Below are 24143 nucleotides of genomic sequence, written 5' to 3'. Positions count from 1 at the left end.
ACTTCTACAGGAGCAACTTGGCACTGCATCAGAATAACTTTGTTCAGACCGTTCCTCAAGGAAGCATGAAATCAGTGACTCTAGAACAAGGAAATTGTGTTTTGTACAACTGCTCAAGCCTGCAGAGGCAAACAAGTGAAGGGACAACAGTACTGTACCTTCCTCCTCTGTGAAGAACATCTGGCTTGTATGCCTACACCGTGAGCATTCAGAGGTGGGAAGACAACTTTTATCTGGCTAGGTTAGGCTGAGTGAGCTGATCCCATGCTTTAATTTAGTGCATGAGAGTCTTTTGCTGCAAGTCTTGGTACAGGCAACCTAAACTGCTTCTGACCCATGTCTGTACTGAAAGAGAAATGATATAGCTATATTTCTGGATGCCAAGTCCAAATTAATAATCACTACTGAGTCTGGACTAATTATTTTGGGCATAGTGCTGAAAGATCTGGCTTCCCTGCTTCCCAACTAAAACCGGTATTTTCATGTTATCTTGCATGATGTGAAAATACAAGCCTGGAAGGGTATGTTCTTGATGATTATCTTCCACGCCCACTGTCTGGGACACCTCACATTCTCCATGTATGCTGTGGAGTATGTAATTCAGGCATGCAGGTGCCATTCCACCCACTCCACTGCACCAGGGCAGACCAGACACAAACACTGCTGTTCAGATTTGGTCCCATGAAACAGAGTGGAAAGAGCAAGGAACAACGCTCTAAATTTAGTCTGTTTAGAATGACACCACTAAGTATTCCCATCTATTTTCAAAGCTGCAATAGAGCAGCATGGCAATACTAGTAAATGTCATTAGTTCTTTGAATTAATAGAATTACTGTTGGCAGCCAATAGTAATAGATTAGAGCAATTCTCATCTACTGCATTAGACTAATTCTTGTCAGTGTGAACATAATGAATCTGAGGAGTTTACAATGCAACCATCCAACTAAAATTTGGAATATAAATTCTCAGCCTGTAATCACTTCCTTTTTTTGCCTCTTTTCTCTTTAGTAAAGGCAGTATAATTTTTTTTCAGTCAGAGTCATAAAATTTCTGTTTAAAGATTTTATTGGTTTTCAAAGATGCAGTTAATTTGTTAATGTTATTTTTTTTAAATAATCCTTTTATTTTTAACACAGGTAATTTTCAAACTTCAAGAAATCTAGTTGAAATCACTTTTTTTTTTTAAGTCAGAGAGATTATAAATTGTCCTTACCCAAATGTATCAGAATGCCATCTTAACTAGGCTGCGAATATTAAAGTACTGACCCTGTTATAGTTTCTTTAGAAATTTTTTCAGTAAAACAGTATCTCAAGTATATCAAGTGTGTTCTTCCCCACCCCCAAGTGTTTAATAGCTGTATTGATAAAAACAGCATCATCACAATAGCATTACCACTATGTAAGCCTTTGAAATGCTACAGAAGCCAGTATTCTGTGAGTATAGCTCTTAATTTCTATGTTGTTGGTATAACTCCCTGGAATAAGTTGAGTTGTTGATTTGTGTGGGTGAATGAAGTTCTGCTGAGGCTGTTACCACTGGAATGGGATTGGGAATTTGGTTACGGTTCCTTCTGCTTGCGAACTGGTCTTTGCTGCTCCTACTCTCTGTCTGGGCTACAGTCCAACACTACATGAGTGACAAGAATTAAATCTGAGGAGATTCATACTCCAAACTGGTTGAGAAAACAGTGTGCTTTGTTTCCTCACCTATTCATGCTAAGTTTTGAATTCTTTTTGAATAGTCATACTGAAAAAGAAGAGAGCAACTCCTTCTACTTGCTCCAAAAAGATGCTGGTAAGACAGCAAGCAAACACTCCTTGACACCTTTTAACAAATTACTTCAACTGCTGAAGACAACCATTGCTACCTTTTAATAATCACACCTTTGGTTATCAAGGTGTGATTATGAAATGGCACTAATGTAGCATGCCAGAAGAACAGATCTATGTCACAGGTTATGAGGGGACCTTTACAGATATTGAATAATATCTGTGCTCTTTCCCCAATGGCAGATTTACATGCAGCTGGAAACTTCCTCAGATTTGAACACAAAGCAAGAGTTAAATCTAAGGCTGACAATATTCTGCACAGCAAAGGGGAACCACCAGTCAGAGGCAAACCTGTCTGAGACCACTGTTTGCATGGAGAACCTGACAGTCGGCTCCTTCAGCACACAAGTGGTGAAAACTAGGCTTTTTAATGGACAGTTGAATCTCTCCACATACTCTTACACCCATGCATTCCAAAGGCTGGGCACCAGAGCTTGCTTTATTTATTTCATTTTCCTTTATGAGCTATTTATGTTTGTTTGTCTGATGCTTCACCTTGCTAGGAATCACTAAAGGAATGTCCCTGAAGAACTGAGGAGTTAACGTTCCTTCTGTTTCTTCTTTACAACCAACCTTCCAATACCACTGTAATGTAGAAGCAGAGTTTTCTGCAAGCTGAGCAAAAGGAGTGGATGAACCTACTGTTTGACCACGAACAACATAACAGGGAAATAAAAAAACCAGCACAGCAATGTAGAGATAGGAAAGCCCAGGATTTCTGAAATGTCAAAATTTACACAAATGATAAGTAATTCTGAACCTCTTTCATGCCCTTCCCTCCAGTTTTTATCATTATATCAACTTCTGTAGTTTTGGATATTCTGAAGCAACCAACTCTGCACATGGAGAACTTCCCAGAGAAAATGACTTACTGAAAGTGAATGCAAGATGACACTGTCACTAAGCACTGTACCAAATGATTATGCCCTTCTCTGTCTGTGTTGGCCACCTTTCCTTTAGTTTAAGTTAGCGAGGATTTTTACTTTGATATTTCTGTTTTCATCACAGAATGGACGATTAATGGAAGAGAAAGTAAAAAACAGTCGTTTCTCTGCAGTCCAGCATAGAAACAAATTATTTCATTGTATTGAAAAATGTGTCAGATTCACTCAGTAAAAACAAAACCCCTGCTTTTTTCTTGCTATTGTATAATCAGTTTACAGATTCCAGAGACTTATAGAAAATACAAAACATTCAGAGACTTGGAGACTCCAAAAAAAACCCTTTCTTTTTGCTAACGTGTGCAAGTCCAGTAGACATTGTTAATTTAATTCTCTTAGGTTTATAATCAACAGAACATTTATATGGAAAATGCATTCTTGTAGGCATTTTTTTTAATAAAATAATCCTCTTAAACACTTTTTCCCCTAACTGTTTGAGTAAAAATTAATTCTCAAGAGATTAGGAACTTGAATTATAAGCATTGAAAGAAACTCCTCTGTGATCTGAAAATATTGGAAGCAAATCATAGTCACCTAATAAAACATGAAAATACAGATGCAGAAATATATCACACAGAGAAATAAATCCTTCTTTGTGACTCTAACTCTTATGCTCTTAAATTAATTTAGGTAATTCTGCTTTCAAAATGAAATCAGAGGTATCATAAAATATCCAGTATTTTAGTAAACTTTTTGAATGTTGTCTTAACTGGTTATGTTGGAAATCTCAGATCTTCAGCAAAAGAAAATAATATCACTACATAAAACGTAACAGCGACCCTTCAGCTGACTTAGGAACTGAATCAGGCTATCTAGAATCATAGCCAAAGAACAGCCTTCGTTTTTAAGTCTGGTTTAGGGAAGAACACTGCTGACTTTTCCATGATTCCCTAACAACTTCACATATGATGTCTTTGATTACTGTCCTGTGCAGTTTCTTACTACCAGCTAACATTTCTCTGCCTGACTGATAATTTTGACTAAGTAAATGTTCCAATAACTGAGGCCAGCTATTCCTACCTCTTTTGGAAGCAACTTTTTTTCTAAACACCTTGTTTTGAAAGGTTACCTTGCCTGGACAGTGCAAGACACACACAGTTTTCCTGATACTGATCAAATACTGTATTCCAACCATGCAAATAGCTGTTGTGGAAGACAAGGGATAGATTAATGGGTTCTGGAGTACTTTTGGCAACAGATTTTCTACACTGACAATTTTTCAGCAGGAAATGCCAAGTGAAGAAAACTCCAGAGGATCCTACAGGAGAATCCATAGATTTTTGCCATGGAACACTGCAAAGGGAGATAGAATCATGGAATCATAGAATCGACTGGGTTGGAAAAGACCTCTGAGATCATCAAGTCCAACCCTTGATTCAACACCACTGTGGTTACTAGAATATAGAAACTGAGTCATAGTATTTTGGTTACATAGAAACTGAATCACAGTATTTTGATTATGTTTTTAAAATCTTGTATCTCTACGTAGAAGTAGCAGCAAAGTTAAATTTCCTAACACTGCCTAATATTATGCTCAGTTGTTTATACTGTCTGTTTTACAAAACTTCTTCTAGAGCAAGAAGGCTCTAGAGTAGAGTTGGGAATTTACGTCAGTTCCAAAGATTAAAAGGTCTGTTCACAGGTATGGTAGAGCTACAGGATTGATTTTCATCTTTGGCATGAAAATTCATCTGTGTATTTTGCTTTTGCTCTATTTAGCAACAAAGAGTTAAGTGATGCTTTAGCTTATCCCATTCCATTTTCCAGTGTTAACTCCAAGTCCGTAGCAGAACCTAAGCCTTTTATGGACCTTTATGCTACTGCTGACCACTAAAGAAATACAGGAATTTAGGAAGCATTTTTCAGGACAATGTTTTCCTCACATAATTCTGCCCAAATCCTCCTGCTCTAACCCCTAGTTATGCAGCTACCTGAGCAAACACCTCTAGTACTGTCTTTTGAAACACCAGTTCTGGCTTATTATCATTTGAGATACAGCAAGGAATGGGAGCAAGAGATGGGAGCCACAGGACAGCAGAATGCAGAAAGCTCTTTTTTGAAGGGAAAATTTCTTGGCCACCTCTTCCCATCCAGCTAAACACAGACAGTAGAACATTTTATAAAATAAAAATAACTTCAAGTGAGAAAAAACATCTAACTTAATTCAGAAATCTAACTTACAAACAAACAAAAGAAATTACATTTTGTATTTCTCTCTAGATTGTATTGTGCTTACAGATGTCCAGACAGTAGAGATTTAACCTGTTATCAGAGATGGATGAAAAAGCAATTGTTTTAATTTTGTTTTTATTGTTTAATATCTTCTGAGAGATTTTGTTGCTCAGAAACCATCTTTTATTTTTATGAAAAATGCAGTTATTTTTTAAAATTTGGTCATACTATTATAGACTGTATATAATACACCATCTAGTATTTGTATTCCAGTCAGGCATGCTCTAGGTACATTATTATCATATTATTTACATGTTTTCTGCTGATCATTTCTGAAATACATTTCACTGATCCTCTGAAGTGCTTTTATCATTTGACTCTGTGAATGCAAATTGTCAATAGGACTGTCTGGGCATATAAAGACTACAAAGACACTGAGAAATTGCCCATGTCTGCTATCAAAGTATTATATCAGTCCTTGTTAAGGTGAGAAACATGTTCTTGGTTGATGCTTATAATCCTCTTTAGAGAAACACACTGCCCACCCTCACCAAACTGAGAAACATGCTGGAAAGAAAACAGCGGTTTTGTTTGGGGTTTCATAAGCACTGTTCTTGATCTAGGTCTAAGCTATGTCTTACTGTCCAGACTGAAGGTTCACCAGGCATTTGCTTTTCTTGTTTCCAATGCCATTTTAAAATGTCAGTGTTCTCCCCAGAACCAGATAAAAACCATCAAATGCCATCTAAATGACTCTCAAAGTGCAGGCCAATTTCAGTAAGTCCATAACTAAACTCCAGCTGGGTATCTCCCTCCTGTCTGCTGGAAGTCCCCCCTCACATCTGCCATGCAGGTGTTTGGTTTGCTCACCTCCACGACAATGAATGAGACACCCAGTGAGCTTTCAGATTGGCTGCCTCATTATGCATATCTTATGTGTCAGAAGATATTCACTCTGAAAAAAAGAATCATTTGGTGATAGCCTACTGCTGCATATTCAATGGCAAAAGCAACCCTGAGAAAATGAGCTGGATTGCTGACACTAGAAAATGTGTGTTTACTTATCTTATTGTAACATATTTTCACTCAGCCTTGCGTGAAAATTCATTCATGGCACTGATGTGGAAAACAATATAAAAGTTGCCTATCTACTAGAATTCATACTGTGGAAAATATACTGCCTCTCCAAGAACCTGATTGTTTCAAGTCTGCAATAATGCTCAGGCTGACCAGTCAAAGCCTTTTATCTACATCCTTATCTCAAAGATATTGGTTCCAAACTTACTTCAGTCAGACTACCTAGGAACTTATTGAGAAATCATTTGTGCCCGTAAAGCATCTTGTGTGATAAAGTCTCTTGAACCTCTTTGCTCCTGGCTCTTTTCACAGAGGAATTTATTATATATCATTTTCTGGGATGATACAACCAGAAAGTTGAGCGAATGCAGGAAGTATAAACAGGGTGCATGTGCATTTAGGTAAGATTGCTTAGATGTAAAAACAGGCAAGAAAACAGAATTAATAAAAGACAGTTCATGGTATAAAAAAACAGTAGGGTTGTGCTGTAAGGAACAAAAATTACAAGGAAATGAGATTTGGGAATAATACACTGAATTATAATTACCTTCCATCCAGCATCTGAAAGATGCTTTGTTCTGGAATGCATACATATGCAGAAGTTGGCTTTTGAAAATACACTATGTTGCTTGTCCTCTTTCATCTGAATCTGATTCACTCATTTCAGACCAGTTACTGCCAATTCAAAATAGTGTTGATGAGCACGAGTTCTGATCCAACATTATTGTATAGTGAAAAGTATGACTCCAAAATAGACTACTCCTATCCTCTGATGTGTAATGGTATTACACGTCACTTGTTACATTTTCTCAGTGACATGTATGAATATATACCTAGGAAGCAGTAAGGTAAGCAAACATACATTTCCAGCCAGCCTAACCCTTACAGAGACTGGTACTTGTAATGACATATGATGTGCTGTTTCATTAAAGAAATCATATCAGAGAAAAACTTGAAGAAAAATAGCACTATGAAATGTAAAACAAAGGAGACAAAATTACTTACCCTTTTGTGAAAGAAGCAGGTATCAGGAAATGTGATACAAAGTCATAAAATGAACAGATGAGAAATAATGTTCTGGAGTAAAGGGGAACTCCCTGACTGAGATAGGGAAGCACTGCTCAACAATGTTCTGGTTTTAGTTCCTAGAGTCTTTTAGTCTGGCTTGGAGTAAGGACAGAAAACACACAATGCAGAGCAGAATTCTCCTTACTCAGTGGATGGACTAGGTAAGATAACTTCTCTCCTTTCACGCTGATTTCTACATGTTCCTCTTAATAAATGCAGCAGGTTTTGTCATGGATCTAAATATCCTGTCATTGTTAATTCCTGTTACCTTTAAGCAGCTATTAATACCAGTTCACCCAGGGTGTTATCCAGGTTATCAAGGGACTTCTTGTCAAGCTAATGAAAATTTCCAGTTGGCACACACCAGCCATATTACCTTCTGTTGCCTTAGACGGATCTTTCTGGTAGGGACACGGGAAAAAAAAAAAAGATGAGTCCAAGAAGCAATTTTATGCACCAAAACCACCTAATATCCATACAGTTGTTGGGTGTCTTTCAGTTACTTGTCCAACTGATCTGGTAACGGTAGAATCATGAGACTAAGGATTGTTGGGGGATTGTTCCTTGCTTTGAATTTAAGGAGTAGCAGATAATAAAGCAGGGGAAAAAAATCTTTGCTAAGGTCTTCCTACTGCCTAACTTTATCTTCCTAACCTTGAAGAAATATCAGTACAGACTTCTCACAACAGGATTAAGAGAGAGAGAGAGAGATGAGGTTCCTTCAAATAAATTATCTAGAGGAGGGGGAAATACTTTCCTCTTTGTCACTTTAAGTAACCTGCATTACCTCTCTGGTTAGTAGACTGATAACAGCTGAAGACATTTGGCACTACTATGCTCAACTATCATTCCAGCACATCAGTAGCAGTGCTTTGGAATCAAAGTACTTGGCTTGCTCATCTACCCAGGAACTAAAACTAGTATCCACCTCTTTGTACTCCTCAGGGATGGCTGACTTTAAAAGTGCTGTTCCCAAAATAAGACACAATTTACCAAGAGGCCAAAGGGCTGAAACTGCAATGCAGGGTTGCTACTCTGCAGAGCGTGTTGGGCCTGGCATGACAGAGAACCCAATGAAGTAAGTGTCCTCTCTAGAAATAAGAATGGCAGCTCTGGGAAGACTTTTCCATTTATCAGCCACACACTTTCTATGAAGGTTATTGTTTGTTAAGGTGCACTTAAACTCCTTCACAAATACTTACAGAAAAATATCTTTTCTACAGAGTTAACATGTTAATATGAGTTCCTCATGTTAGTTGCTCTGGTAAGCGTGTGAGACAAAAAACAGAATCTGTGTCAGTCTCTATTGCTTCTTCCTCCCCAAATACCAGCCTTGCAATTTCTTGCAAAAGAACATATGATCATGGAAGGATATATGTGAAAATCTGCCCACCTCTTTAAAGATCAGCAAAGCCTTCTGATGTTGTTGTCGTATTCCAAAAACTGGGAAAATAATGATCTGAAATGTAGTAAGATTAAATAGCCTATTAACAGAATAGTCATGCATTTTGCCTACCTATTCTACTAATAGGTAGAAGAAATAGGCATTTCGTGGCATCAAAACCAAATAAAGAGTAAGCTTCATATTTTGACATCTGATTCTTCGGATAAACGAGTATCACTATTGTCTTCTTCTGTCAAACCATTCTCCAAACAATATGTTCTTAAATATTACAGTGAATATGTAAGCTAAATAAATAACAAATACATGAGAATTTCCCAAGCCAGCTCAGAATTATGTGTTTTTTGAAAGCTAATGCTGACAGAGTGTGCATGATGCTGTGAGTTGTTCAGAAACTTCTCTTTATTCTTCACACTATGTTCATCTGTAAACTTACAGTACTGGGCAAAGTCTACTGTGCTGACTCAAGTTAAATTCACAGTTGCCTCTTGATATATCACAATATGTCATTCAGCAATACCACTGAGGAAAATGTAATTACCATGCAACATCTTGTGCTGTCTTGGGATTTCTCACTAGGTAAGTAAGATATAAATTCCTGTCAGGACTGCAGAAATACTGTTGTAGAGATGTAGGAACAGACCAGCTGGGTCATAAGCCATGATGCTGTGTTGAAATTACCAGTCACGAGGGATATATTCTTTTTTAGCTGCAGGCTGTATGCCTTTTCTTTCTACCTGAGTGTGCAGAAACTTGCTCACTGTCCAAACGAACACTCATATAATGCACTTAATTCTCATAATATCCCTGTAAGGTTGAAAGCAACTGAAGGCCAGATGAATTGCTGCATTTCCACAGTCACCCAGAAGAAACAAACAAACAAAAAAAATCCATGTAAGGGCATAAATTGACACTTTGGTTGCACTTAGTATCTCTCCCCTGAGATGGTTTTTTCTTCCATAATGCAACAATACATAACCCCTGTAGGACTGGATCTCCTGCCTGAATGCAAGAGGGAAATCTAAGACACCAGACTCTGAAACACTTTCTGAGCATGACCTAAGCCAACTGAATTGCTGCCTTTTCCTTTGAAATCAAGACCTCCACTCACAGCTTTGCTCTGCCCCTACAATGACTGTTATGATTGTCAGGAGGAAGAAGCATTACCACTCACACACTTCCCCAGTTTCAGCACAAAATTCAAAGGTCCCATTCAGGACCTATTTTGATTTCTCAAATACGCAGGTAAAGTCAAAGCTAGTTGATTGCTCATACCTATAGAGAACAGAAGAGATTCTTACTTGTGACTTCTAAGGCTTGTATGCCATTCTGATAATGGTGGTGTAGACGTGAACAATAAAAAAGAAGATGCACAGGTGGTTGTTCACATTCCTTTCATTTCCACTGGAGGTTGCTCAGCACAGAGTAAGGAGACTGAGATCTCAGATTACTTCAGAAAGACTGATAGCTTCTTATATCAACATTTAAATTACAGAATCTAGTTTCAACTCCCCTTGGAGTTGGCAGGTACATCTTTCATTAAACCAGGTAGCTCAGAGCCACGCCCAACCTGTCCTTGGACACTTTCAGGGATAGGGCATCCACAACTTCTCTGGGCAACCTGTTCCACTGCTTCACCACCTCACAGAAAAGAATTTCTTCCTAATATCTAATCCAAACCTACTCTCTTTTTGTTTGAAGCCATTCCACCTTGTCCTGTCACTACATGCCCTTGTAAAAAGTCTCTCTTCAGTTTTCTTGCAGGCTCCCTTCAGGTACTGGAAAGCCGCAATTAGGTCACCCCTGGAGTCTTCTCCAGGCTGAACAACACCAACTCTCTCGGCCTTTCCTTATTGGGAAGTGCTCCATCCCTCTCATCCTATTGGTGGTCCTCTGGATTTGCTCCAGCAGGTCCACAACCTTCTTATATTGGGGGACCCAGAGCTGGACACAACACTCCAAGTGGGGTCTCACCAGAGCAGAGGGGCAGAATTCCCTCCCTCAACCTCTTGGCCACACTGCTTTTGATGCAGCCCAGGATACAATTGGCTTTCTGGGATATGAGAGGACATTGCTGGCTCATGTCCAGCCTCTCATCCACCAGCACCTCCAAGTCCTTCTTGGCAGGGCTGCTCTCTCTCTGTTTAGCCCCTAGCCCGTACTGGGGGGTTACTGCAACCCTAATTAAAACATTAGGCTAGGATGCAAGGAAAGCTGCAAGGAAAACCAAGTTGACTGCAAGCCAAGACTCTGAAATGACAGAGAATATTTTCCTGTGAGGATAACAGGCTTCAAGTTGTTGTTTTTTTTTTCCACTTGCTCATTTTCATTCTTTTGCATTTTGCTATTGAGATCTTCTTAGAGGCATTATCATAATAATTGAGCATTTTGAAAAGTTTTTTCTTGATGTCTGTGTGCATTCAGGACAGTTCAGTTTGCCTGGAGTGTACAAATATTATAGGCAGAATTTTTTCCAAGAAAATGCAGTTACTGCAGGAAAATATAATCAGATTGAATAAGGTTGGTTTGATTCATTACTGATACCCCTTCACTGATTTCAGAGGAATTTAACCAAAGAACAATGTGAGCTGAGCACTTCTATGCTCCACATACTCCAGAGGAGCCCTTTGGAGCTGATATTCAGTGGAAGAACAGCGAATAAATGGGAGTCCTGGGTTACACAGAAATTCTGGTATCCACAGTTTCTTTTCTCCAAATATGCCTTTTCAGCTTGTTGGTGTTTTGCCTTCTTTAAAGAGACTGAACTGCTGGTGATTAATGACTAAAACATTCAACCACCTGCTGCAAGAGACTGGACTATTGGTGCTAATGGCTTAGTCAGCAGTGTGCTTTGCTAACAAAGTGCAGAGTGGCCACCCAGGTGGTGAGGGCATGTACACCTGCCACCACAGGCTACAAGCTGGGTGTTGAATAAGATGAGAGAGGCAAATCCTTCTAGCTATGGTAGTGTTTCTTTGTCCTTACACAAATGACTCTGCTGTGATAACTTCCCCTCCTGAGAGTAAAGATACATGTGAAGATATTCATCTCTACTGACAGACCATAATGGATCCACCTGTTATGTCACCAGTGCTGACAAAACAGTCAGCTGTAATATCCTAGAAGGTGTCAAAGACTCCTGAAATGTCCTCTGATCCAGTATCACATCATCCAGTATAGAAATCCCTGCCCCAGGGGAGGTACCGGTGGCATTCTCACCTAGCCTGAGCCCAGTAAAAGACCACACTCAGATTTCTCTCCACACTGGGTTTTCTTCCCTCACCACCCGGGACTTTCTGTTCCACCTGGGGCTTCCACTATCACCACCACGTCAATGGATCCACTCTGTGACCACTACTTCAACCAAAGAACATTGAAATTGCAATATCCAAGTCTCAACACTGGATCCAATGGGTGCCTTGTTGTCCTTTCAGTCCCTTGGGGGCTCCACAGTCCTGCTCTGAACTGTCTGTATCAGCACTGCATCCTCACTCCAGGGCCACACAAGTGTCTGCCTGTATTGAACCCCAGCTATCTGTCATTTCCTGCCACTGCTGACTCTCCAGCCATTCCGACCAGGCTTTCCAGGCATGGGGCAGTCGAACCATGTGGAAGGGTGACCATCTTGTCTCTGTCCTATGGCCACGTGTGGTTTCCCAGGTGGGTGAGACCAGCCACCTTCTCGATTTGGTCTGGTGGGCAGAGCTTGGGACGTTTCTCCTCATCAGTTGGTTTAACCTACTTTTATCAGTATTGTTATCAACATTCTTCTTGAGAAGGAGTTGTTTTATCACTTACATTGAGGCGCATTTGGTCTTGTTCTGTGTTGGAGAAACCAGGGGTACTGAATTTGAGGGAAGAGACTTCTGTCCAAGGTCTCTGCCCCTCCAAATTGTCTCAAACTGAGACAATTGGAATAACCTTTTCCTCTACCAAGATTTCAATTATATTCTTCTTCTATAAAATTTCTACCGAAAATGACTCAAGAGCACATGCATATAGCTAAATATTAGCTAATTAAAGTATTTCAATCAAAGGGTATTGGTTCCAAATTGGGCTTGGCTTACTGTTTGTCCAGCTTCCTGCTCATGAGTTCTTGAATATGTGTTGTGGAGATCACTTCTGTTTACTGGAAGTCACATGAAATACTGACTTTTCATTTGTTCAGACTAAAATCCCACAGTCAGTGCAAAATTATGCACACTAATGAGTTTATTAGATTCATACTGTTTTAAGGAGTAAGCTCCATATTTTTTAATCCCTTTCCATAACACTGTGCTGAATTCTTCATTACTGTAATCATTTGGATAAGAATAAAACAGCACAACTAAGGAATCTGCTTGCTTAATTCAGGCTCCTTCTAGGCACATAGTCATTCTTGGGAAAAAAACAAACATGAAATTCATAAAAAATATTGACTGCATTGTAAGAGATTCTATATAGCCCTACAAAAACTAATCTAAACCATAGCATTCCTGTTTTAAATATGATGAAAAGAATTAGCCATCTGTCATGACAGCAGCTTGACCTGATGGACCCTGCAGAGCACCAGTGAGATCAGCGGGGTCCCTGCTATGCCAGCAGTCCTTTCCTGCAGAGTCAGCTCCTGACGCTGTTCCCTGGAACAACAGGTTGCCATCACCAGCTCTTCTTGCACTTGTTCTCTATGATCTGGAGCACGATTGTTGCCTGGATTTCCAAATACAAGCTGTGCAATAGTCATTAAAACCACCAGGTTCCACAATAAACCCATGTAATAAGCTTGCCTGAATAATACATCCGAATCATCTGCAGATTTTTTTTTTTTAAGTATTTGTTTCCAATAAGATAGTGGTTTAATAGCTATCCTGCTGTGGGAAGAGGGTAGGGATAAGCATGAATATTACTTCAAGAGAAAAAGTGACTTGTAAAGCAATTAAAAAAAAATATTTACTCTTTTGAGAAAGAAAAACAACTTTCAAATCGGACAACTTAATGAGCAGTGTTCCTGGATGGAACCTTCTTCTGTGTTACCTTCTGAGAGAAGGAGGCAGTTCAGGAGATGACCTACCTTTTAATTTCACATCTGCAGAAGCCAGAAGCAATGTGAACACCTGACACTGAGGACACTGCTGACTGCTCTGCTACTCTGCCAACGCTGCACTCACTCTTAATGATGCGCTGAAGAATTCATATTAATACTCTTTAAATATAATTCACAGTATGTATTTCATGTCTATTCTTTGACTAACTGGAGTGCTTATAGGTACTTTGAAGGCACACTAAAAGAAAATAAATTCAAATCTGTGGTGTTTCTTACTGGACAGTATAACAATACTGTACACATGTGACACTGCAAAATGTCCAGAGACCAAGGGTGACAGTGCAGTATCCTGTTATTCATGAGAATACTGTTGACTGTTCATGTGTCCTCCTGCCTATTCCTCTACTAGGAGCTAGAGCAATATTATTGATAAATCATCCCCTCTCTCAGTGAGAAACTGAAGAGATCAAACCCAGAGGACAGTGGTCAGTTATGGGCCACATTTCCCTATTTTGTCTCTGGCAGTGGTATTTCCCTGGTGTTATCTAAAGGGCAGAACAGCATTCTGGGAACAGAGCAGTATGGAAGGTTTTCCCCATTGGAGGGATGAAACAGCCATTGGGATGAGACACTCCAGAAGGAGGAGGCATTTTTAGTTTCATATTTGAATTTGGTTCACTGAATTGATCCAATGTAAGAATGTCCTCAGAGATCAACTTTCTCTGATAGACCAGACTATGTCACATTGGTGAGAAGAGCCAGGATGATTGCTGTGAGTTGACTGTTTGCTACTTTATGTTTTATCTTCATATTTTCCTCATATCTGCTAGTCCTTCTCATCATTTGCTTTGTACTTACTCTAAGTTTCTACTAGGAATAATTAAAAAGAAAGAATTTATTATCTGAAATGTAAATAATCTTTAATATATCAGAAATTCACACCCTCAGTGCACTTCTGGAAAACAAACTCATTTCTCTGGATTTCAGTGGGAACTGAAAAGATCTATGTTCAGGATTCATTTCCAATTGACACCACAATGACAGTGCATTTGCTCCCTATTAGTTTAGAAATCCACAGAGCATTGAACAAGCTGTGAAGTCTGTCATTGCAGATTTGATTCCCAGCATGTTACTCATATTTTGCAGCTTATTTTTTTCCCCTAGTTGGTTCCGGTGCAGTAGTTAAAATAAACTCAGATTGCCTGGGTTTATTTATTTATTCCATGTTTTATTTATTTATCCCATGTTTTGTTTCCTTCATTCAACACCAGTGACAAAGCTGCACTACCTGTGAAATGCATTAATATGTATGAAGCCTCTGAACCTCATCCATTTCTCTCCTTGACTAGTGTATTGTTTTGACCAGTGAATTGTTCATAAAAAAACTGGTTCAAGAAAGGATAAATCGTAATGGAAGAACAGAGGGTGGGAGGGCATCATTCCAGGCTTGGTTATTCTCTCATGCTGTGAAGAGTAACACCATAGAAAATTATAAAGAAACAAAGCTTTAAAACTGATGTAAACCAGAGAGCTGGACTGCTCCTGCAAGCTGCTCAGTAAACTGTTGAGCTGGTAAAGTTAATATGTACTTCATTTTAGTAGCGTGAAAAATATTATATATAAGCATACTCATTGAAAACAATGGGTCTACCAGCACCTAGTTCATTTGGATGGGACCAGAATCCTCAGTGCATTTAAGAATTAGAACTTCCAGAAGTTCCTGAGACACATAAGCATGAAGATATCTACCTGCAGCTGACTTCTACTCATGTTACTTCAGTTATACTTAAAAGGCTCTTCAGGGTAAAAATATGCTGGGAAATTAACTATACTGCTCTTTCATTATGATAAAGATTCTGCAGAATAGTTAGACACTGTTTATCTGTCTAATTTTGATGTCTCTTCAGTTCTTTCTATAGGCAATTAAAAAAGACATGACTGAAATTCTTCCTTCTCAGTCAAATGTATTGATGAATTTTAATAGAGAATATTTATTCCAACCTTTAATTAAGTTTGCTAGTCTGAAATCATTAATCTTTGCTTTGAAAGTGTACATTTTACTGTATTTAAAACCATACAATTTTGCTATAAGGTGGATGTCTGAGTGATGCCTTTCAGTCTTTTAAATTGCCTTTCCTTGGTTCATGATGTAAAACAAACCATTAAGGATTTGCCTCAGAACAGGATGAAGCAAACCTCAGTATGACACTGCTTTGGCCAAAAGTAACCTTTTAATCTTGAAAGGTTATTGTGAATGTTGATATGCAAGAAATCTAATCTACATTCTACAACCCACATAAATCTTAATACAGACCTACTGCTTAAAGAAAGAGTCAAAACCACTGCATTTTCTGGTGTTATTCTGCTAGATTATTCAGTGATTCCTACTACCAATTTCCTGGTGAGCATATTTGCAGTAGTTAGTATTTTAGCATTTGTGGTGGAAATAATTTCATTTAAATAAATTTCAATATGTTTTTTGGAGCAGTGCCAGAGTCACAGGCTTTTTTTTTTTTTTTTTTTTTTCATATGAGGGAAAGGGAATTTTACAAGCATGAAAATACATGCCTTGAGATCTTGAGTTCTCTTTCCAGAAGAAAAAAAGGAATCTCAAAGAGCATTAAAGTCTAAAATCTTTCTGGTAGACATCTTGGACTTTTTCATCACCTGCTAGAAGCTCTTAACTGTTGTTTTTTTCAGTCTTCACTAACGCTTTGAAGTACAGCGCACTTGACATGAATGGGAGATGAGACACCCTAGAGAACTCTTCCAAGCAGCAGCTGCTTGGAACACAACGATCAACAAAACACATCAGCTGGGGATACTTCTGAATGAAGGCAATCTTTGGGTTTGATTTAACAGTTTCAGCTGTTGTCAGAGTACTTGGCATCCTGTGAACAGGAACAAGTCTTTCTGGTAACAGCTTTGGAGCTTGTTACTGTTCCTCCACTGAGGCTGGTATCTTTTCCCATCTCACAGTGAACTAGTGCTGTGAATGTTTTCCCTCTTGGTTGCACAGCTTCAGCTCCAGGTCTGTACTGAACTGCAGTTGGCAGATAATTTATTAATACAGCCTAGAGGAGTTAAGAAACTTTTCAGGGAACAGAGTACAAAGTAAAGCTGATGAAAAAAAAAAAAATCACTAAGTTTTACAAATGCTTGAAATTTATACCTTAAATTTCCTCATGGAGAAAAAACGTTTAGTTTGGAAGATTCTCTCCAAAAACAGAACTAAAGTGGTAATGCAATTGTGGAAAATGAAAAAAAGAAGCTTTTAATTAAGCCCCTGTCCTGTCCTGCACACAGAGACATCTCTCATATTCTTGATAGAACTTAAAATTTAATTTTTATGGATTTATTTTTCTTTTTTTTAGAAAGCAGTTAATTTTGGGGAATGGGTCTTTTGTGTTAATCATTGGCTGTTCCATTATTAAAGAATCATTTGGGACCCTGAATGTTTCAAAAGGTTTGTGCCACCGAACTGTGGGATTTGTGCACGCTAACAGACCACAAGCTGCATATTTCCAGTGGTCACAGCACAGCCATGACGTCTGATGTGGGTGCACAAAATAAGCAGTGTTGGAGAAAACCTTGCATTTTCTAATCCACACAACTACAAGGCCTATCTTACTGCAAGTAACTCATTTAGTTAAATCCTAGACAACCCAAACTGAGTGCTAAAGCTTCCATCAAATAGGGGGAGGGTGTCACTCCATAATTCCAGGTAATTCTGTAGGCACCACTGTGATAAAATTGATTAAGTGTAGATTTGAGACATGACTGGAGAAGTGTTTTGGGGCACAATTAAGAAAATGGGTGGTCCTTTCCTTTGCAGATGGTCACTTGCTTACTCCAGAGGAAGAGATTTTTGACAGTTCATCACAGTAATACCATCATAGTTCAAACTTAAAGCTGGTCTGGGGTTTGTTTGTTTGTTTACTCCATGCTCAGAAGAAACAAGAAGGTAAGAAGCAGCTATTAAAAAAAAAAAAAAGTTAAAATCAACTGATTCTAGTTATTTTCTGTCCATTGTTATCTTGTGCTATTCTGTTGAATTCCTAAAATACTTTTGGAACAAATGGGAAGTTTGACCACTTTATTTCTTGCCTTCAGAAATGTAAACTCTGCACAAGTTTTATTATCTGGCTAGACTACAGGCATGTCAGGATGCCCTGTGGTGTCAGGTGTTCAATCTGGGCTAAAAGATGAAGCATACAGATCAGAACTGAGCTTATCAGCTCTTGAGAAAAGCTGAAAAGTGAGGATAAGCCACCTGCAGTGGCTAGAAAGAGAAGCAATTGTGGGAGTCAGGAGAGTTGCCCTTGCAGTGAACTGTGAGTTTAACACTAGATAAAAGAATTACATCTTCTCTAAGGGGCATTCATACCTAGTTTGTTTAAACCTTGAAATCAGTGAAGTATTACACCAGTCAGGCTAAAAAGAAAATTAGAACACAGCTTATATCAACCCTGAAGCTGGTCTCAAGTTCCTTTAACTTTTGAAAAATTAAGATATTTCCACTTTCTGGATCATACAAAACAACATTTACATTTATGTAATAGGCTTTATACTTATTGCCTACTTGTCAATTTTGTTGAAGAACCTCTTATTCTTGTCAAATGAAAAATGACCAAACAAAACTTCCAGTAACAGTGACCCAATCATTTAACCTCAGGCTGCCAATTTCTACATTCATTCCATGTTTCACTCTTTAATATAATTACTCCTGTTTGGAATAGGCAGCGATGAAATGATCTGACCTCTATGTATTATTATGTGGTTAGTTTTTCCATATTTGCTGAAAAAAAAATAACAACCATTTGCTGAATATTCTTATTAATATTCATTTAAAAGTGCTTTGGCATGTCCTTCATGTTCTTTAGGATAGATGCTATATAGCAGAAAAGTACTACTTCCTTCTTTTGCCCTAGAGCTATGCAATTTTTAATTAGTAATTACAGACCTTTAAGTCTTAAAAAAAAAAATCAGTTTAATCTGTATGAACATCTTCAGGTAAATATATTTATTGTCAGTGTGACTATTCTGATCACTTGTGCTGCCACATTGGCTGAACGAACTGAAGGAGGTTTTGACTTATTAGTTCTATATGAACCAGACTTAAGATCACAAACAATGAGACTTGGATGCTCTGATTCAAAGAGGCATGAGATGGAGTTCATAATGCCAATTTGGTTCCCTATTGTAGAGTTTGTTTCCTACACTGAGATTCACAATGGCCACCATGCCAATTCTCAAGATACTTAATCAAGACAGGGAGAAAGAACAAGACCTGTGAAACTCTGGCTGTGCCTATAAACTTAGCCTTTCTCAATTTGCAAAACTTGTCTTAAGATAGATAACCTGCATCCATACGTGAAAATCTTTCTACCATTCTTAAAACTGGGTTCTACTGCACGAGCACTGGCCTGCCAGGATTAATGGTCAAACTTTCAGTGCCTTGGTTACCCAGCTCAGCCCAGTGTTTAAACCCACAGATTTAGCTTATCTTGACTAAATATCTATCAGTTGAGAACCACACTGTGGGAAATGGCCACACCCCACAGTAGCCTGGCTGGCATCAGCTCTACAGTAAGGTGAAGGCCTTCTGCTCTTCTAGGCCCTGGAGGATTCCATGTCCTTGCTCTGGATTTACAGGCAAATCTGAAAAACTTCTGCTTGTATATATATATACATATATATATATACACACATATATATGTTTATTAAGGTTAAGGGAAGTTCTGTCTCTGGAGTGTGTTAACCAGTTTTAAATGTAAGAGCCTTAAGTACAAGTGTAGAGAAGCTAGAGAACTGAACATTCTTTCCGTGTTTTCTTTAACCTTGTCTTCCTAGGACATGAAAACTTCATCCTGCGATCACAGAAAGTACATCATCATCAGTGTAAAATCAGTATGGTAGGTCAGGAATAGTGTTCCCAATATAAAATAAAGGGCGCTTTTTTTTTCTGCTTCTTGATGTCTCTTTATCTGCTCTAAAATAAGTTATTTATCATATGATTTTTTTAAAACTTTAAAATATGTACATCTATATTTTGCCTATTACAAAGGTTTTAACACCTTTTCTTCAGTAAGAAATACATTTTAGAGAAAATTAAGTTATGAACCATGTGATTTTTTTTTTTTAGAGTCTAGCTACTTCTTGACTGTTTCCTAGTAGATACACCAATATATTCTTTATTTGCATACCATGAAGCTTGGCAGGACTACCATCAATCAGGCTATCCATGTTTATTCTTGATGTACAAGCAGCACCTTCTGTTAACCACGTAAAGGTTTCAGAGTAAACCAGGCATCACAGCAGCGTAATAGATTTAGTCATAGCGTGGTTCCTAATGAAATCTTTATATTAATGTATATGTCTGATATACTTCTAAGGGAATTCTGTCATGGATGAAAGTTAGCCGAGTAGTCATTAACTGAGACAGAGGGAAGGGTCACCTCGTACCTTTGGAAGAGAATGCTTCCAATTACTGTAGCAAGAATGTGCAAATCTGATGGAAACACTAAAACTTCAAGTATTTTAGGGAGAAAGTCGGCAGTGGTCCCTGGGACTTTTATATTCTACTTCTCTTGCTTGTTCGTTGTTTGGCAAGCTCTTCAGGTTACTTCCTGTAAAACTCAACATAAGACAACATATCTGATGTCAAATGGGAGAGTCATAAGAACAAACACTTCAAATAATCCTTTTGCAAAAGTTGCTATGGCAGCTCACCACAGTATTATTGAACTACCAAGCAGACATAAATCAATGATGTTTAAAGAGCTGAACAGATGAGGACCAAGTATTCAGGGGGAAATAACAGAACAGTTGACTTCAAGACTGTGCAAGTCTCAATTCATTAGTTAAGTATTACTAAAGTATTTCACAATAGTTTAGTGTATTAGAAGAAGCCACTACAACCAGACAAGCTGCTTGAACAGATAGTTATTACTACTGATGTTCAGAGAATTCAAAATAATTCTGTTGTCTATATTTCAACTTTTTACCTGAGGACTGGATTTATTTGGACATACAAATCAGCCTGTTCACTTGGCAGACAGCCTACAGCCATGACAAAGTCTCAGCTAACACACCAAAGGAGAAGAACATCTCCTTCATAGCCTATATATATATATTAATCTTTACTCTTATTTAGGCATTGAGACTGGAATACAAAATTTAACCCTGTGGGTACCATGATTTGGAGTAGCTGTCTCTATCATTCTCGGTATAAGGTTTCATGTTCCTGAGGAAAGCCAAGGGATAAGACAACTCCTTCCAATACTGCTAAGGTGAGACTGACTGAATTCTGGTGGAATCCAACCAGACTCTCTTGCCAGAGGAGCTCACGTGATGAGGGTCTTGCTTTCCCACTCATGTTACTGGTTTCCTTCAGTAAGAAAACTGCCCTACAGCCAAAAGAAGCCATAAATTAGGATCTTCTGAAAAACATTTCTGGATCTGAAGCCACAGAATGGTAGCTCTTACTAAACAAATTAAAAATAGAAAAATCTATAAGACAACAGTTTAAAAGGAGAGAAGGTAAACAATTCACCTGTGACTGCAACATTAAGCATCTCAAAGTTGTGATTTCTCAGAAAAAAAAAGTACTAGAATAATGCATTATTTTACTAGGTAGAAAGACTTTACTTAAGCCAAGATATTGATTCCCTCATTTTTGTAATGATGGATGAAATAAACTGGTCATTGTCCAAAACCAGGCAGACAGTGTCTAGCAACACAATAAAGACCTTACAACAAAGAACACTCTGCACGTGAGTGGGTATGTACGGGTAGCACTTGTGATATGGGCAAGGTCTTTCAGATTGATTCAGAATGTAGACCGTTTTTTGTGTGTTATGCCTTAAGTAATGGGTTATTGGCTATAACTGGGAATGGTTGATTCCTTCTGCTGTGATATGCAGCATTTTATGAAATGAAAACATTTTCCTACTTTCTGACCACTTTTAATCAAGCTGCCCCCCTAGCACATAGAGATTACTCAAAGAATCCATCTGGCATGTAACTTCCCCTAATCAAAAATCAGAAGGTTCAAATTACAGTTTTCCAGGGGCTGTGCAAGTGTTAGAATGGAGAAGAAAGCTTTGATGGATCCAGCATGCAACTAAGAAATGCTGTGAACTGATGCAACTAATGCTCTGTGAGATTGCCATTGGAAACTGACACATTCACAGATTAACAATATTTCAGGTGTTGAGACTTTACAAATTCTGGACCTTTCAGGAGAGGTTTTTTTTGCTGTTTGGTTTTTCCCAGGTGTACTGCTTTGTAGAAGCAGCAATCCCATTACAGGGTGGTAGAGGTAGTTTGGAATTGGAGTATATTTGTTCTTTGACAATTTTGATAAGGTCTGTGTTCTGATTCCTCTGCCTCATCTGTACCATGGTACTGTCTGTACCATGTTCCTTCCTGAAAGTACAATACAGCAACAAGAACTCCAGGAGTTGAAACTTGTAAAATGTTCTCTGAGTGGCATTAGCAGTCTGCAGAACCTCATGTGCTAAACACTATGTGACAACTCTCCTTGCCTCCTCATTCTCCATGCATATTCATAAACAAATATTACAGTTACAAACAAACATAAGCTGTGTATATATAACAAATAACAGAAAAAAACTAAATATGAAAATGAAAACAATCCCTGAAGAGACTGCTTTAATGACAGCTATTAACTAATACATCAAGGAGGAAATTCCCACTTTTGAGTAAATTACTTTGCATGGGCAAATATCACCCAATATAATAAACTGCTGATCAGGATGGAAATGTAAGATTTCTAGCTTCTTTTAACTAAGCAGGTATTCCCCTATGTACAGAAAGCATTTTCATATGAGAAAGATTTTCATATGAGATCAAACATAAGAGACTGAGAGCAAAATGCCCATGGTGCAGACTAATTCAACATGAGTTTGTATAATGTTCAAATTTACAACTGATTTTTCGTTTTCTTCTGGGAAAGGGCTGTCAAACGAGGCAGGCACTAAACAGAGACGTTTGCTCTTTAAGCCTGCATGCCTATTAGCATTCCTTCTTGCAATAGATCTGAAATCAAACGTAGTATGTTTCACACCTGTAGCTACAAGACTTTTCTGATTTTCATAGCTGGAAACATCCTTTGTACTTATTCTGCAACGTCGTTATTCCTTCCCTTCTACAAGAGTGTTTTCTAGAAGCTCCTTTTTATTTTTCCTTTGCACCTTTTTACTCAAGGCCACTAGCTTGCAAAGTGAAGCGTCTAACTGTCACTTTGAATAATTTAACACGAAAACATGCACATCTGGCCATCGCTGCTACAGCTCAAGAAACTCCAACATTTCCGAAGACAGCTGTTGACTACGCAAAGGGCAAACCAGGGCAAGGCGGGACCCAGAACCTCAAACCTGCAGCCAGTATTCTGACCAAGGGCTCTCCTGAAGTGCCACCGCAGGTGTGCCAACGTTATGTCAAAAATGCAAAATAACTTTTCCTAGCAACTGTAACATCCTTGGTTATTTTGTAGCACCTGCCGTGGCTCTGTAGGTAGCCGGGCTCCCGGCCCCGGGGCTCCGGCTGCCCCCGCCCCGGCGGGACAGCGCCCGGGCTCCACCGCCCCGGCCCGCGGGTCACTCACCATGTTGACTTCCGAGACCACGTCGATGCTGGCGATCTCTATCCGCATGCCCACGTCCACGGGCGGACCTGCGGGGGGAGCGGGAGGCGGCGTTAGCGCACCTGCGGGGGGCCGGGGCGCGGGTCGGGGGAGCGCGGGCGCCTCACCTCCGAAGTCGGGACGGAGGCGGATGTCGTAGCCCTGGAGCAGCCTGTCCACCGTCTCTTTCACGTAGGACATGTTGCTGGGCCCGTCGGCGCTGCGGGAAGGAGCACAGGCTGGGTTAGGGTGGCCGCCGGGGCGTCCCGCGCCCGCCTCCCTCCCTCCGCATGCCGGCGGCGCTCACCTGCGCGCCGCGCACGCCACGGCCAGCGCCAGCGGCAGCAGCAGCTCCCGCGGTGCGGCCCGCCCGGCCGCCGCCCCCATCCCGGCGACAGCTCAGGGGGGACGCGGCAGGCGATGGAACTCGGCGAGGAGAAACAATTCCCCACGGGGGGGGCGCATGCGCCGAGCGCCGCGGCCCCCGGGGCGCCCCCTGCCCACCTCGGCCGGCCCGGCCCGGCCCGGCCCCGCCGCAACAGGTGCTGCGGGAGCGCTGAGGGCGGCCGAGCCCCGCGCCTGGCGGGGCACGGCGGGGCTGAGAGCTCCGGGCTGCCGTGAGCGAGGGGCAGCCACTGCCGGGTGCGCCCCCCTCCCCTCCTCCTTCCCCTCTCATCCCGCTGGAGCGGGGGCTTCCCGTCAAGAGCCCGTGAATAATTGCAGGGGGCACCTCTGCGTGAAAACGCGCGGCGATGGGGTGTTAGCCATAACGCGACACGGAAATGGCAAACTCGAAAGACACGGCACGTTTCGGTGCAGGTAGCGCTCTGTCCCGTTGCGGGGCCCGGCGGTGGCGCCCGCCCTTCGGAGCGCTCCCCGCTCCCGCAGCTGCCCCGCAGCGGCCCCGCCGCGCCCCGAGCGGCAGACCGCCTCAGATTTTTAGCTGTGGGTTTTCGACCAAAGTAATTCATCTTGCGTTTA

At 40.0% G+C, this 24143-nt stretch overlaps 1 protein-coding gene across 11 annotated transcripts in view; it reads right to left on the bottom strand.

The window, feature by feature from the left end:
* Positions 1-23618, bottom strand: part of GABRB1 (gamma-aminobutyric acid type A receptor subunit beta1) — a 122716-nt gene extending 99098 nt beyond the window's left edge. For 10 of the 11 annotated variants that reach the window (XR_007631755.1, XR_007631754.1, XR_007631756.1 and 7 more), the window contains exons 1-3: positions 23470-23618; positions 23291-23382; positions 23145-23212 (exon numbers count right to left, since the gene is read on the bottom strand). Coding sequence is in view for 4 of the 11 variants with exons in the window: in XM_050337567.1 (XP_050193524.1) it covers positions 23145-23212; positions 23291-23382; positions 23470-23549 (240 nt within the window). In the remaining 7 variants the exon portion in view is untranslated. Of the gene's footprint in view, positions 1-19978; positions 20143-23144; positions 23213-23290; positions 23383-23469 lie in introns of those variants that run through there. The other variant, XM_050337570.1, reaches the window with a different exon arrangement.
* Positions 23619-24143: the final 525 nt, after the last annotated feature.

The sequence above is a fragment of the Myiozetetes cayanensis genome, unplaced genomic scaffold (genome assembly GCF_022539395.1).
Source record: "Myiozetetes cayanensis isolate MyiCay16 unplaced genomic scaffold, myiCay2020 scf7, whole genome shotgun sequence".
In the NCBI taxonomy this organism is placed as follows: Eukaryota; Metazoa; Chordata; class Aves; order Passeriformes; family Tyrannidae; genus Myiozetetes; species Myiozetetes cayanensis.
The sequence above is the reverse complement of the archived record's forward strand: the minus strand, read 5'-3'. Positions and strand labels throughout refer to the sequence as shown.